The 16,852-nt window shown below is 31.6% G+C and overlaps 1 protein-coding gene across 2 annotated transcripts in view; it reads right to left on the bottom strand.

The window, feature by feature from the left end:
• Window positions 1-1,709: 1,709 nt before the first annotated feature.
• The window catches only part of LOC107447849 (protein-tyrosine sulfotransferase 1), a 104,879-nt gene continuing 89,736 nt past the window's right edge, over window positions 1,710-16,852 (bottom strand). Inside the window, exons 5-6 of one of the 2 annotated variants that reach the window (XR_015433650.1) lie at window positions 2,551-3,864; window positions 1,710-2,198 (exon numbers count right to left, since the gene is read on the bottom strand). Coding sequence is in view for 1 of the 2 variants with exons in the window: in XM_087163543.1 (XP_087019669.1) it covers window positions 3,414-3,864 (451 nt within the window). In the remaining variant the exon portion in view is untranslated. Of the gene's footprint in view, window positions 3,865-16,852 lie in introns of both variants that reach the window. The other variant, XM_087163543.1, reaches the window with a different exon arrangement.

The raw sequence follows: 16,852 nt of genomic DNA, 5'->3' as shown, positions 1-16,852 counted from the left end.
GGTTTCGAGAAATACTTAAAATTAATTAAAAATTTATAATTATTATAGTGTTCGTACACACCTGGAAAAAATTAATAAGTGGTATATGTTTTGTTCGAAAGAAGCTGAAAATGTCTTAATATTAGCTTCCACTATTGAAATAAAATTTAATATATTCCACATTCGAATCTTTATATATTTACCCTAGAGCAAAATATTATATTCTGGTAGTTATAAACATATAATAACATGAAAAAATTATATTGATAATGCATAAAATTTTATTTTTCGCAATTGAGTATAAATTCTGCTTTAGCTTTTCCACTTCATTAAAAAGTAACAAATTCCAAAAATTTCAATCATTATTTATGTGTTGAAAGCTAATAAAGTATTGTGGCAATAAAAATAGTTTTTTTTCCCTCCTAATTTTGTGCTACCACGTTTTTTAAAATTTTAAGCCCCTGCAAATCCTACATAATGTACCTGGTGTAACCCTGCATTTTTTTTTGCAATTAAAAGGACAAAAATGATAGTAAAAATATGATTAAACCAGCAAATATTTTCCCTTAAGCAACAACTTTGATAACGGGTTTTGTTAAAACATTTTTAATTGGTATTGCCATTCGTTGTTAATTCTCAAGACAGCTTCTCCGCCAAATAAATTACCTACCAATTTGAATGTTACATAGTTTACACTTTAAGAATTATTAAAAGCTTTATTTAATCGTCTATATGTCATATGAATAATCTCGAGAAATTCAAGTGGTATGATATTACTTGATTAAAAAACTTAATCCACTTCCAATATATACAGATTGGATCCAACAATCGACATGTTTCAAGCTCTCAGAAATAGGTGCCCATTTTCAAGACTTGCCAGAGACGTGAATGAGAAGAAGAAAAAAAAATTATTTTACCATTTTTCGTGGGTAACTTTGCGTTTTTATTTCAAATCACCTCTGTTTCTTCTCCTTCACGTCTGGCAAGTCTTGAAAATGGGCACCTATTTCTGAGCGCTTGAAACATATCGACTGTTATAGTCAATCGGTATATATTGGAAGCGAATCAAGTATAAGTTTCTTTGTGTTATGGTTAACGATACAAGCAATAGGGTTTGTCTTGAAAACTCTTGGCAGTTGCGTCTTCGTGGTTTTAATTGTAAATAGAAAGACAGCGTTAATTAACATAGAATGGCTTGAATAACTCTAATAAACAATAATAAATTACTACTCTATTCTTTAAAATTACTTTGAAGACGTATTACCAAATTAAAGTAACCTCAGTAACTGTAACTCTTTGATAAATTTCGTGATAGTGATAAGATATTTGTTCAAGCTAGATATTTGTTATTTAGTTTTTCACTAAAATTTTCTCTTGACCTTTTGGTGCAGAATTTTTAATTAAACATATATTTCTTATACTTTTTTTAATTATTTTGTATTAATTAAGATCCAAGTAAGTGAAAATTACTATAGGCAACATTTTAATAATTTATGGTTGTGATATACATCATGAGACACAGATGTTTATTTTCTGAGTTAAAGTAAAATCTTTCAAAGACGGTAAAATCTTTGACTTCCAAACAATAATTTTTGTAATTTGCCCCTATATTCAGTTATTTAAATCTAAGAAAAACAGTCATTCATCATTGATATTTCTTTAATTTACAAAATCAAATATCAATAAATTTTTAAATATGGATGAAAAGATTTATTTCTTAATTATTGTTATTTTTTTTTTTGATTTTTATATTTTAATACAAATATAATTCCGATCATCTAACAGATTTTAGATAGTAACTGTTAGAGTTTCTATAATTAAAAAATACCAAAAAATAATCTTAATTGTAATAAGAGCGTCAGAAAAAAAAATCTATAAAAAGGGACACTAGCGTCCCAACTTCATATCAAAGCATATCAGTAAGCAAACGTGACGTTAGTCTATTCATTATGTCCGTTACAATTGGTATAGTAAATAAAATATAAAAAAATTACAAGTTTGATATTGTAGATTACAGATTATTGCATTTAGCAAAGAATATTTCCTGCATGTTTGTAAAGTGAGAAAAATTAAAAAGCGAACCAACCTGAATAGCTTTTGATCTAAAAATCACATTATTCATATTCTGGGACTAAATCTTAAAGGTTCGAAATGGTAACCTCAAATATGCTAATTAATTAGTGCGGATGATATTTTAAGTTACGAAATCAGACTTAAGACTTTCGCGCCGACTGTCACAAATACGTGCCAGCGTAAGACCATATCAATCAGGGGAAAAAGATAAAACTGGTAATCAAAGTATTTCTTTAGCAGTTTATTTGTGGGCGGAGTAATAATTGTTTGATTTATTTAATTCACCATTACTTTGTTCAAAATAAAACTATTTAGTTATACTTTGAATGAACATTGCTTATATATATGATTAAACTAACAATAATTAAAGTAAAATCAAAGTAAGTCTGTCAAATTAGCAACGACTATATTAAAGTTACCGTTTTTTATTTAATTACCAACTTGATTCTGATTTTGTACGAATGCTTTTCTGAATCACCCGTCCCCAAGGGGTTAAACTACTTTCTAAGAGAATGCTTTTTTTTTCGACAGATACGGATTTCAGACCCCGAAAGTGGAGGAGGTAACCGCAATCTGTGAATGTGTGTGATCACAAAAATCTATTTCACCGGAACTATTAGACCGATTTCGCACAAACTTTGTATTTAGCCTTTTAAAATTGCATTTTTTAAAACTATTTGAAAAATTGTATACCTTGCAATTAAATAGATTTTCGACTATAATTAAATAAAATAATAAAATTTAATAAATATTTACTAAAAGCTATATTTTTCATGGAATTTTCTTTTGATAAATAAATTGTAAAATTTAGTGCAACAATTTTTCAATTTACTTAAGAAGTTCACCAGATATTTTGAAATACGCAAAAAGTAAAATTAACAAGAAGTAGTTCAAATTTCAGATTGCTCTCCTGACCAAACTATTGGAACCATATTTCCCATATATCTGCTACCTCCTATAATTGGGGGGTCAGATATCCGAATCCTTCAAAAAAAAAAAAAAAAAAAAAAAAGAATGTTTCTTCATAGAAACTGCAGTTTTGTGTTTGATTTCGTTACTTAAAATATAGTCTGTACTAACTAATTAGCTTATTTGAGGTTACCAATTCGAATCATTAAGATTGAGTCCTAAAACGTGAAGTTCCGATCATTTGATTAAAAGTTATTCAGGGTGATCCGTTTATATTTTTTGCACTATACGTTCTTTAGGATTTTATTAGTTGTGATACTGATAAATTGAATTTTGTTGCTGCATTAAAATCTTGAAGAAAGTTTCTTGCCAATTTCAAATTTAAAAAGAGCAGTTTGATGACACAACTGAAAGCTACGACCAACGAAATTCAAAACTCGTGCATACAAAGGTTAAACGTCTCTCTCATTTGGTATAAAGTCGCTTTCATTTCTGATAAGATCTGCTAACTGTGTCACAGAATTTTCGCTAGAATTCGCACTCAACAAGCTCGTATTATTTTGTTTTGCAGAGATTGGTAACTCGTTACTAGCAGATGCAACTGTTTTAGTCCTAGCGTTCTGAATCCAACTTTTCCAAATGTTGTCTCGCTTTTCCGCGACAAGTCTTTCGCGAGCTTCCCACAATTTTTTATTGGCAGCCAAATCCCAAGTGTTCTTGACAACCATGGTGTCTGGTTCACCATAGTGTGGCGGATTAGCTCTAGGATCATATCCTAAAGCTGCCAACATGGGAGCTAGTGAAGGCATATCCCGGACGACATCTGGTGGCAGATGTCCGACCCATTTAATCAGCGCTTCAGTGTTGATGGGCTTGATTACTTGGTCTGTAGATCTCTCCAAGCTAAAAGAAAATAATAAAAATTAATTAGATTATCCGATTTTATTAAAGAATGAATCCATTTTAGTTTATTTATAGATAAGTTTTTTTCTCAAAAAGTCGTTTCGAGATTTTACTTTTTGAAAGGCAGTGGGTTAAGTCAGTGTTTCCCAAACTTATGACTTTTGTGTAGCCTTTCAAAAATTTTCGCTACGCTGTGTACCACTAATAAAAAAATGAATGTATTTTTTAGTAAAAAAAAAAATTGCACGTAAGTTAAAAATCACAACTGGCTGTTGACACCATAATTATTAACTGCAAAAAATAACCAATAGAAAAGTACTTAATCGTAAATTTTCACGACTAGCTTTGTTTTTAATTAAAATTTTCGTTAGTTACAAGATATTTCGCCTAAAAAAGCGCATCCCCACTGAACTATTCCCGTACGCGTACCGCAATTTGGGAAACACTGGGTCAAACCAACGCCTCCTACAACTAAAAGCCTCCACACAGTTTTTTACAGGTAGTCCGATCAGACCACGATGAAGGTAAACCAGTTTACGAAATAGCTCTTTAATAGAAAATCGAGTAAAAATAAGAGAGTGGTAGCAAATATATGTGTAAAAATATTTTTTATTTTATGAATGTGATTGGTTTGTCTTATTCACTTGTCTACCACTACAGATTCAATTCTCAAATATATATGATACAGTTCTCTCTGTCAACTTTAGAATAGAATATGGGTTTCATGCGCACAACCCGTTCACTTTTTAAATAGTCTGCGCGGACTACTTATAAAAAACCGTGTGGAGGCTTTCTGAAGCAGGAGGTTATGGCTAAGCCAATGTCTTTTATAACTGAAAGCCTAGACACGGTTTCTTATAGATAGTCTGATCCAACCTCTGTGAAGGGGAAGGAGTTATTTAATACAAAATATATAAAAAAATTAGTAAGTGGTAGAAAATATATGTCTAAAAATTCGTGTAATTTATTTATTCGTTTAATATGGTTGGTTCATCTTAGTTACTCGTCAACCTCTACAGATTCAATCCTCAAATATATAAGATAAATTTCTCTCAAGTAATTTTAAAATAGAAGTTGTGTTCATGCGCACAGCTGGTTCACTTTTTAAATAATCTGCGCAGACTACTGGTATGGAGGTTTTCTGACGTAGGAGGTGATGGTTAAGCATACATACATAATTCACGGCAACTAGTGTACCTAGAAAATAATTTAACAGGCAGAAAAGTTAGCTTTATGAAACATGTATCTAATTTTAATAAGCTTATTATGAAGCATTCCTGAAAAATAAATTTAACAGTTGATTTTGCAGAATCAGAGAAAATTTTTCATTGGGTTAGATGAGGAACTTTCAGTTATTTAAATAATTTTGGCGGAAAACTAGCTACACAGTTATTATTTGACTAAAAATGTAATAAAAATCAAATTTTGAACAAAAGTTTTAATGAATCTAAGTGAATTATATAGTAAAAATTTAATAAAGATAACTTCGCCTACACTCCTTAAATATGTCACCATGAGATAACTATAATAAAAATGCTTTTCATATATGGATATTTTGAATTTTTTATGTAGTGGTGGAAAAATTACTTAAAATCTAAAAATACTAAACTAAAAATTGTTCAATTTTCTTTACCACAGGAAAATACATTTTTTTTTACAACGCGGAGCAAGTTAGCATCTCTGTGTACATGATGCCCATAAAAATCCATTAATTGGCTAGGCATACCTTACTTAAAACCCTCATTTTAATGAATTCAATTATGTCCACTTTCAATTCTCCAACTACTACGCTTTTTATTATATATTTTAAAGGAGCCGTTATGGGGCTTAAGCGGTAGAGCGTTCGCTTTTAATGAGGTTAACAGGGTTCGAATTCCAGATGTGAGTGGTTGATACGAATTCTGCATCCGGCTTGTACCGGCCACAGTGCTGACGTAAAATAACCGCAGTTGAAGACGGATCATGGGTTAGAGTTCCCCTGTCGTTAGGCTAACCATGAGACATTTTCGTAGTTTTCCTCTCCGTGTAACGCAATTGTGGGTAAGTTCCCTCAAAAAGTCCTCACGAATGCAAATTGCTCAGAATATTTGAGCTCCCTTGTCTTCTGAATTTAGTTCAAAATTACTGGGCTACGGGGTAGAAGAGGGTTCCCGCGGGATTTTATAAATTTTAAGAAGTGGTGACGAAATTTAAACAAATGTCGATAATTTAATTTCTGTTTAACTACCACTAAAAATTGTTTTCCAAAGAAAATGTGCATGTAAGGAAATTCCAGCTTCTAAACCACTTAACGCCAAATAGGTATACTAAAATAAGAAATTTCTACTAGCATTACCCTAAATATACTACCACTACTGAAATTCTTCAAGGACAGCAAGAACCTTGCTGAGCACATTACTAGTCATTAACTCAGTACACTCAGAGGTGCCAACTGCTCCGGACAAGCCAAAAAACGGTAAATATCTGCAAAGTAAATTTTGCAAATATTTTACTATTTTTGCTTGCTTTTTAAAAGGTAGAGCATGACATGTATACAAAAAGAGGTGAATTATATAAGCCTACTAATTATTTAGAAATAGTGGTGGATAAAATCTACTAAATTGAATTTATTAAACCAAGATTCACAACTGATAAACTACCACTTTAAAATATATAATTGCTGTCCGGAGCAGGTTGGCATCTCTGAATACAGTTGTTTAACGAGGGATATAAAATGAAATATATTTTAAAAAGTGGTAGACAATTAAAAAAGAAAACTCTCCGAATTTCGGATAATTTTGACAACATTTTAAAAGCATAATTGCCGAGACAGCTCAAATAATAAGTGGTGTTTCATTTGATCTTTGGAATCATATTCACTTAGAGATATGGAAGATAACAGTAAATAAAGTCAAATTTACAAAGCAAAGAGTTATACAATGAAGCATAAACTTAGTTACCATTAGAAATCTTTCCACCAAATAGAAAATTGGCAGCTTTGCTACATAAATCTTTTGCCACAAATCCTTAGTTCACTATTGATATTGAAATATTGCAGATAAATCATTTAAACTCAACTTTGCTAGGGTAATTTTATTAGTAAATGTTTTTCAAGATGATGTTTTGAACACCTAAATTATATTTTTCTTTAATTTTCTTGTTGAAAATGATTGAATATTTAGTATTAGCAGTAAGAATATAGCAGGACTAAAGATGAAAATGATATTCACTCTTTTCGTCTCTTGTTATTACACATAATTAATTCTCTATTATTAATAGAAGATTATAAATTTTTTGCATTATAACCTTCAACACACTAACAACAATGGTTTTATAAGTATATATTGTTGCTTAAATGCATATTACTTCATACCTGCCAACTTTTCCGAAAGATTTTATTTTCATATTTAAAGTGGTAGCAATACTCAGATTATTCCAATTAACTTTTTGAATTATAATGATAATTATAAATGAGTTTGACTACCACTACATATAAATAATTACAATAAATATATAAAAGCAAAATAATCTTTTCTCGAGTAAATTTCAACGGGATCAAAATATAAATATATTTTTGAGTCAAATTGTTTTTCGTTTATTGTTTTACAACCACTCTGAAAATCCATTCTCGGAAAGAGTGAAAGTTGGCAGGTATGTTACTTCATTAGCATATAAAAAAAAGGAGCGATTCATTTATTAGTTGCTGACTAACTTAAATTAAATTCATAAATAAATGAAAAAACAACGCATAAGCTTATTAGTGAAATTATTATTTACCTTCCGCGTAGCTATTTATAATTATTTAAGTTATATTTCTTAAAAAAAAAATTTTTTTAAAGTAAATGAGTGAAAAGTCAAATATGAAAAGTTATTAAATTGAAAAGCTGTTTTTGCCTGAATAATTGAAAAAAAATCCTTTGTCTCAAAAAGAAGGAATATTTCAATAGTTAGCATTATATAATTTGTAAAAAAAATTGGTAATTTATAAGGAAAATTATTAAATGTAAATTTGATAGAAGGATCACGAATTGATAAAATTACCTCAAGGCGGCAATAGTCTAGAAAGACTTAGGAACTGGTTAAAAAAAATCGAGAAAGCAAAATGATTTAATTTCTACTTGCAAAAAAGTATTTGTAAATTAAAATTTTGTATTAAAGCTGACCAACAAAAATCTTAAATCTAAAATTGCATTTTCGATATCCTGGCCACCACTTCCTGAATTTTTTTCAAACTGTCGCGCTTAACCCTTTGGGGACGGGTGATTCAGGAAAGCATTCGTCGTACAAAATCAGAATCAAGTTGTAATTAAATAAAAAACGGTAACTTAAACGTAGTCGTTGCTAATTTGACAGGCTTGCTTTGCTTTTACTTTAATTAGTGTTAGTTTAATCATATATATAATCAATGTTAGTTCAAAGTGTAACTAAATAGTTTTATTTTGAACAAAGTACTGGTGAATTAAATAAATCAATCAATTATAACTCCGCCCACAAATAAACTGTTAAGAATTACTTTGATTACCAGTTTTATCTTTTTACCCTGATTGATACGGTTTCATGCTGGCGCGAAAGGATTAATCATTAACCCTTCATTAACTAATGATATTAGTTTACATACCAACTACAGTCTGCATTTTTATGACTAGCAAGCTTATGTCACGACCAAATGTTTCAGTTTTAAAGTAATTATCGTAATGTAAAATTTATCCTAAAAAAGCGGTAGATAAAGAGTTTCATTATTTAGAGTTTTTCTAAAGATCTACAGCACTTCCAAGGAACAAGACGGACAACTCGAACAGTTTTTGATCTAATAATGATCGGATCTTCACGTTTTAGGTCTCATTCTTAACAAGTTGAATGCCATTGGGGTCACCGGTGACCAGTAGCAAAGCCATTATTAGAAACACTTAATTCGATTAAATTTTTAATTTTTTAAAATTATTGTCGTTACTGAAATGGTTTGAATAAATTAATGCAATAGACGAGAATACATTTGTGTATTCTATATTGCAAGAGGAAAAAATACAAATTTGATAACAATAAATAAATAACAATAGTTTTATTTATAAACACAGAGATGCCAACTTACTCCGGACAGGGAATAAATATTTTTATGTGGTAGTATATTAATTGAGATTCTAGGTTTAATAAATTCAATTTAGTTGATGTTTAACCACCACTATTTCTAAACTTTTGCAGGTTTATATCATTCACCACTTTTTTCAGTTATGTTATGATAAACCTTTTAAAAAACTATCAGAATCAGTATAATAATTGTAAATTTAGCGTGTAGTTATTTACCGTTTGTCCAGACGGTCAAGCCATGTAAAATTCGAGTTGCATTCAATGCGTTTATGCAAGGTTATAAATATTTTGCATTATAGCTGTGAACTCATTACCAACAATGGCTTTATAAGTATATATTGTTGCTTATAAGCAACCAAACATCATTAGCTTTGCTCGAAAAAAAAGTAGAAGCAATGCATTTATTTGTTGTTGACTATTTTATAAATAAATGAAAAACTAACCCATATGGCCTTTTAGTGAAATTATTATTTACCTCTCGCTTAGATATTTATGAATATTTAAGTGATTCTTTTAAAAGACGGTTTTTATTAGTAAATGAGCGAAAAGTCCAATATGGAAATATACTAATTGAAAAGAATCGTTGCCTTAATAATTAAAAAAAAATTCCTTTATTTTAAAAGAGAAAATATTTCAATAGTTTGCATTATATAATTAGTCCAGAAAGACTCAGAGATGCAGACTTGATACCGCACAGCAAATATATATTTTAAAGTGGTAGTTTATCAATTATGATTCTTCGTTTAATAAACTCAATTTAGTAGATTTTTATCCACCACTATTTCTAAACAATTCATAGGCTTATATGATTCACCACTTTCTGTGATTTATGTTATGCTATGCATTTTAAAAAGCAAGAAAAAATCGACAAATATTTGCAAAATTCTCTTAGTAGTTTTTCACCGTTTTTTTTAAAATTATTTTGGTGAGTCCGGTGCAGTTGTCATCTCTGAAGACTTAGAAACAATCTGAAAAAAATTGAGAAAACAAAAAGCTTTAATTCCTACATGCGAAAAAGCACTTGTAAATTAAATTTTTTGTATTAAAACTGACCAACTAGTATATATTTAAATTTTTAATTTCCTGGTGATCTCTTAGCTACCACTTTCTGAATATTTTCGAGACTATCACGCGCTTGATCATGAATTGCATTAATTTACATGCCAACTACAGTCAGCATTTCAGTAATTTTAGGTTACACAAATACTACAAGTAATATTCAAAATTGAAAATATTATTGATAGCCTAAAATTTATCTTAAGAAACGGAAGATAAGAAATTTCATTATTAAAATTTTTTTTTTTAAGAAATGTACAACAAGTTCGAAAAAAAACGGACTATCCAGAACAATTTTTGAATGAACAATTGCTCATGAATTGCATTAAATTACATGCCAACTACAGTCAGCATTTCAGTAATTTTATGTTGCACATATACTACAAGTAATATTCTTAGACTTAGACTGAGTTCGTGTGCGGAGTCACTCCTTCGTCTGAGATAATGCTCGTGGGCACCTGGAATAATGTCTTTACGGGCCGTTCAAAAAGTATGTACACAAAAATGGAGACATTTTAACCCCTTCCCCCCCCCCTTCGTACATTACCGTACATAAGGTCTTACTCACCCCCCCCCCTTAGAGTACGTACATTTTATTAGTCTACCCCCCTTTTTCATAAAAATTAAAATAATTATGCTTTAAATAAAATTAAATATTTATTTAAAATAACTTATTCATTTAAATTATTTAAACAATAACACCCAACTTTATCTTTGAATCAATAAATAAAACAATCTTATCTGATCAGCGTAATAATTTCCTACAATTTTGCAAGACAACTTTTTTTGAGAACTGATTTACTCATTCAACAAGTCGTCGCCGCGTGAAAAAATATACAAGAACAAACATATGTATAAACATGTGTAGGAAAAGTCAAATTTAAATTTGGTGAATGCTTATAATTTACGTACTTTGTATATTACTTCCCTCCCCCCTTTCGGGATGTACGTACGTTTTGGATGGCCCCATATGAAAAAATTTTAAAGATGGCTTGTATGAGCAGTTGGCTTGGTGTATGGCACGTAATATTTAAGTTTGAAAATATAATTCATAGTGTAAAATTTACCTTAAGAAACGGTAGATAAGCCATTTGATTATTAAATTTTATTTTAGAAATGTTCAGCAAGTTCGAAGAAGAAGAAAAAACGGACTATCCAGAACAATTTTTGATCTTATTGTCGGATCTTCACGTTTTAGGACACATTCTTAACCCCTTGGGGACGGGTGATTTAGAAAATCATTCGTACAAAATCAGAATCAGGATGTAATTAAACAAAAAACGGTAACTTAAATGTAGTCGCTGCTAATATGATAGACTTACTTTGCTTTTACTTAAATTATTGTTAGTTTAATTATATATATAATCTATATTACTTCAAAGTATAACTAAATAGTTTTATTTTGAACAAGGTAATGGTGAATTAAATAAATCAAACAATTATAACTCCGCCCACAAATAAACTGCTAAAGAATTACTTTGATTACCAGTTTTATCTTTTTACCCTGGTTGATACGGTTTTATGCTGGCACGTATTTGTGACAGTCGGCGCGAAAGGGTTAATGGTTCGAGGGGATGATCTCATATATGTTAATTAATTAGTGTAGACGATATTTTAAGTAACAAAATCAGGCACAAAAACTTACTTTCTCTGAATAAACATAAATTTTTTTTCAACGGATTCAAATTTCCAATGCCCAAAAAATAGGGGGTAGCCGCAATTTGGGAAATGTGGTTCCCATAGATTGGTCAAAAGAGCAATCAAAAATTTTGACCCCTTATTGTTAATTTTACTTTCTGCGTATTTACCCATATATCGAGTATTTTACAAGAGAATCGAAAAATTTTTGCACACAATTCTAAAATTCGTTTGCCCTGTAAAAAATAGAAATTTATTATAATTAGAAAAACATTATAATTGAAGGAATAATGACATCCAAGAAATAAATTTTAGTAAACATTTATTATTTTATTGCGGAACAAATATTTAAGAGTTTCAGAAAACATTTTGAATTGTAAGGTATAAAATTTTATACGCCATTTTATTAATTGCGCAATTTGCATAGAAAAATACGTATACAAAAGAATATTACATAGAAGAATTCGTATTGAATGAAATTGGTTCAATATTTCTTAAGAAATCGAATTTTTAATATAAGATTTCTTTTAAATTCGATTTCTCAGGAACTGTTTAACCAATTTCATTCAAATTTTGTATTTTGCCATGCAAAATTGAATGCTTTAAAAGGAAACAAAAATTTTATTCCTTACAATTCAAAATTCTTTCGACAATTATTAATTGAAATAATAAAAAATTTCAAATATTTAATAAAAAAAATTTTTCACATGGAATTACCTTTGGATAAACGAATTTTATAATTGCCAGCAAAAAATTTTACAATTACTTTAAAAATTTCTCAAGTTATGGGGACATACACAAAAAGCAAAATTAACATTAAGAGGGTACAAACTGTGTATTCATCGAATTCGTCCGAAAAAAAGAGTGTATGGTTTATTAAAAAAAGTACCCATTTTTGCCTGGTTTTGTAACTTAAAATATAGTCAGCACTAAATTGTTAGCACATTTGATACCACCCGCTCTCAAATATCCGTGCAAAAATGTTACTACTAGTTTTTAGTTTCTAAGGGAGCTCATCTGCTTAACTATAACAGAGATGCCAACTGCTCCTGACAAGCAAAAATAATTAAAAACACGGTAAATGACTATAAGCTAAATTTTTCATAAATTTGACTATTTATACGGTATAGCATGACATAAGTACTTCAAAGTGGTGAATTATATAAGCTTACGAATTATTTCGAAATAGTGGTGGATAAAAATCTACTAAATTGAATTTTTAAACCAAGAATTACAGTTGATAAACTACCACTTTGAAATTTATATTTGCTGTCCGGAGCAAATTGGCATCTCTGCTATAAACTGAATAAAGCTAAACACAAAATTATAAGTATATATATTAGTATTATAATATTTAAGTGATTTTTTAAAAAAAATGGTTTATAAAGGTAAATGAGTGAGAAGTTCAATATGAAAAGTTTTTGAATTGAAAAAGCATCGTTGCCTTAATAATTGAAGAAAAATCTTTCATCTTAAAAGAGAGAATACTTCAATAGTATTTTATATAATTTGTAAAAGAACTGGTGAGTTGTAAAGAAAAATATTAAATATAAATTCGACAGAAGTACCACGAACTGATTAAATTACTTGAAGACGGACATAGTCTAGTAAGACTTACGAACTACACTGCTCAAAAAAATTAGGGGAGCACATGGTTTTAGTGAAATTACGCAAATATTTACACCGATAAGTAACAAAAAAGTAATCATTTATAATGTAAGACCGAGCAGGAAAAAGAAGAAGAAAACTTCATATGCAAATAAAAGTTCATGACGTCACAAACCAGAAAAGAAGATAAGAGCAGAAATTGGGATGTAGCAGAGACGTCTGTTTCACTGCCGTAATTCAGAAAGTTAATTTCTCAGTTATTGTTTTTGAGAAAGGGTGACTTGAAAATGTCTCAACAACGTGATTTACCTGAATCCATTGCATGGCGCATCATCGGCAGACTGGAATCCGGGCAAACACAACGCAGCGTGGCGGACGCTGTTGGAGTCAGCAGAAGTGTCGTTGCAAGGCTATGGAATCGATTCCAGGAGACTGGAAATGTGAGTTGTCGGCCAGGGCAAGGTCGGCCACGTGCAACAACTGCAGCTAATGACCGGTATATACAGTTAACAGCTCGTCGTAACAGAACAGACAATGCTACTCAGCTGCAAAGACAGTTTCTCGTGGCAACAGGACGAAGAGTTTCCACTTAAACAATACGGAATAGGCTCCATCAAGGAGGTCTCTATGCTCGTAAGCCCATGGTCTGCATTCCATTGACCTCGAGCCACCGTGCTGTTAGCAGAAGATGGACTGCTGAACATCAAGATTAGGAGCAACGCGATTGGGGCCATGTATTGTTTACAGACGAGTCTCGATTCAGTCTGGAGAGTGACACCCGACGTGTTTTGGTGTGGAGGGAAAGGGGAACTCGAAATAACCCCACTTTCATTCGTGAAAGGTCACACTACAGACGAGCTAGTTGGATGGTGTGGGGTGGAATAAGCATAGGTGGACGTACGGACCTGCATATCATTCGGAACGGTACTTTGACGGCCCGCAGATATGCAGACGAGATATTGAGACCTCATGTCATACCCTACGCAGCAGCCATTGGTAATTCCTTTGTTTTACAAGATGATAATGCGAGACCACATACAGCTCGTCTTGTGAAGAGCATGCTGGAAGCTGAAACAATATAACGTATGGAATACCCTACACCCTCTCCTGACCTGAATCCAATCGAGCATGTTTGGGACGTGCTCGGGCGACGCATTGCTGCGAGACCAAGCCCTCCATTAACTCTCCGTGACTTGGAGATTGCCCTTCTTTAGGAGTGGAACTGTACTCCCCGAACTCTCATCGATATCATCATCGCATCCATGGTAAACAGGTGTGCAACAGTCTTAGCTGTTCGATGAGACCACATGGCTTATTAACAGTACTGCATCACTTCCAAACATTACTTTTTTATCGTTTACATGTAAACCAATTGTTGCCTTAAATCAGCTTTTTGTTTTTTTTCCATAGTTCCCATGAAATAAAGATTAATTCCATATGTTTTTACGTCTTTTTTTCTGTATCGTGCATTGATACGTATGCACTATCCATTTCATGCAGCTCTGTGGATGTTTCGCACGACTTTCTTACTTTCTTTGCTTGCTCCCCTAATTTTTTTGAGCAGTGTAGTTGGAGAAAACAAAATGCTTTAATTTCTACCTGCAACGAAGTACTTGTATATTAAATTTTTGTATTAAAACTGACCAACCGATTTAAAATTAAATTTCGAATATAATGGTGAGCTTGTAGTCACCACTTCCTGATTTGATTTTTTAAAGACTCTCGCTCTTGAATTATATTCATTTACATGCCAACTACAGTCAGCATTTTTGCAATTTTTATTCGCTATTTGTAATAAAGAATAACGGTTGAAGTTTGAAAGTAAAATTAATGTATAAAATTTATCTTAAAAAACGGTAGATAAAAAGTTTGATTATTTAGATTTTTTCATTATTTTGCGCTTTTTTAGAGATGTACAGCACGTCTAAAGAAAAAAAAAATGAACTGAAAAATTAAAAATACTTTGAATTAGTGTTTTAGGAATCAAAGTATAAATTCAACTTTTTGTCTTCAAATTAATGTTTTTAAATTTAAAATAACAGGGAATTCATCTGCAGTATTTAAAGTGTGCGCGTACATTTATAATGCTGGGGGCAAACATTCTTATGCGCGTTAAAACCAGAATGTTGCCCTACAAATTTGGAAACCAGAATGGACTTTTTTTTTACTACAGTGAGCATGTTTTTAGATTGTTAAATGAAGTTCGATTTCCGGAGTCTAATTTACAATCATCAGCCTTTAACGACTCATTTTCTTTCCTTCTTTCTTTCTTTTTTTTTTTTTTTTTAATTTTTCTCTTGGCTGTAGTTGATCTCAATTATAATAAAAGCTGTAAGTCTTTTAAAATGAACCTGAACTTACCTTAACTTTAAAAAAAATCACCAATCATGTTTTTCTTTATTTAAAAAGATACTAAACAAGAGAGTGGGATGTTAAACGCCGCTGTATAGGAAAACCGCCTCCCTGAGTTAATACTTAAATGTTAACACTTTACCGACCGGTAGCGGTTCGAACATACTATGCCCTTTCACCGCCCGTTCAGCTGCAGATCGTCCGAGACACCGGCTCGGTTTCGGCATAGACTGACGCGCGGACTTCACCACTAAATATCAAAGATTACAAATATGATATAAAATGCAACGTTAAATCATCAATATACTGGTTACTGTATTAAGAAGTAGGCGTAACTATCTTTCTTTAACTAATCTTACAAAATATTTTGCTACCACTTTATTAGAACTTTTCCAGAAAGCGGAGCAGTTGGCATCCCTGCCTTCATATCGATGAAAAAATCCCGACTTTCCTCGCAGGAAAATCTAGTCGCACCCAGCTGCACGATGAAAAATCCCGACTCTTTTCGCAGGAAAATCTGGTCGCACCCAGCTGCACTCGAGAAAACGACAGCTGAATTTTTTTCAGGGCATGCTGAATTGGTGGAAAACGTAGTCACCACAGATCGGTCAAAAGTCGATTAATCGACGACCGGTCGGTAAGCGCTGGGTAGCAAACGTCGAATAATCGACGGCCGGTCGGTATACGATGAGAACAAAACGTCGATTAATCGACGACCGGTCGGTAAGCGCTGAGAACAAAACGTCGATTAATCGACGGCCGGTCGGTAAAGTGTTAAGACAACTTCAGCCTTCAGCCAACGCCTCCTATAACTGAAAGCCTCCACACGGTTTTTTTATAGGTAGTCCGATCAGACCATTATGAAGGATATCCACTTTCCGAACGAGTCACTTAATACAAAATCAAGTTGAAATAAGAGAGTGGTAGCAAATATATGACTAAAAATTTGTTTTATTTATGAATATTATTGGTTTGCCTTATTCACTTGTCAACCACTACAGATTCAATTCTCAAATATATATGATGAATTTCTCTCAATTACTTTTATAAAAGGTTTTGGGTTCATGCGCACAACTGGGTCACTTTTTAGATAGTCTGCGCGGACTACTTATAAAAGACCGTGTGGAGGCTTTTTGATGTAGGAGGTGATGCTTCAGCCCACAGAGAAGCAGTGTTGATATAAAATATACGCAGATTAAGAAAGATCTTAGCTCCTTTGCCATCAGATTCAATTCTCAAATATATATACCAAGTATATAAATACAAGTAT

Source organism: Parasteatoda tepidariorum, chromosome 5 (genome assembly GCF_982258835.1).
Source record: "Parasteatoda tepidariorum strain Cologne lab strain chromosome 5, Ptep-v5.0, whole genome shotgun sequence".
Classification (NCBI taxonomy): Eukaryota; Metazoa; Arthropoda; class Arachnida; order Araneae; family Theridiidae; genus Parasteatoda; species Parasteatoda tepidariorum.
Note: the sequence above shows the minus strand (reverse complement) of the source record. Positions and strands in the feature narration are given on the sequence as shown.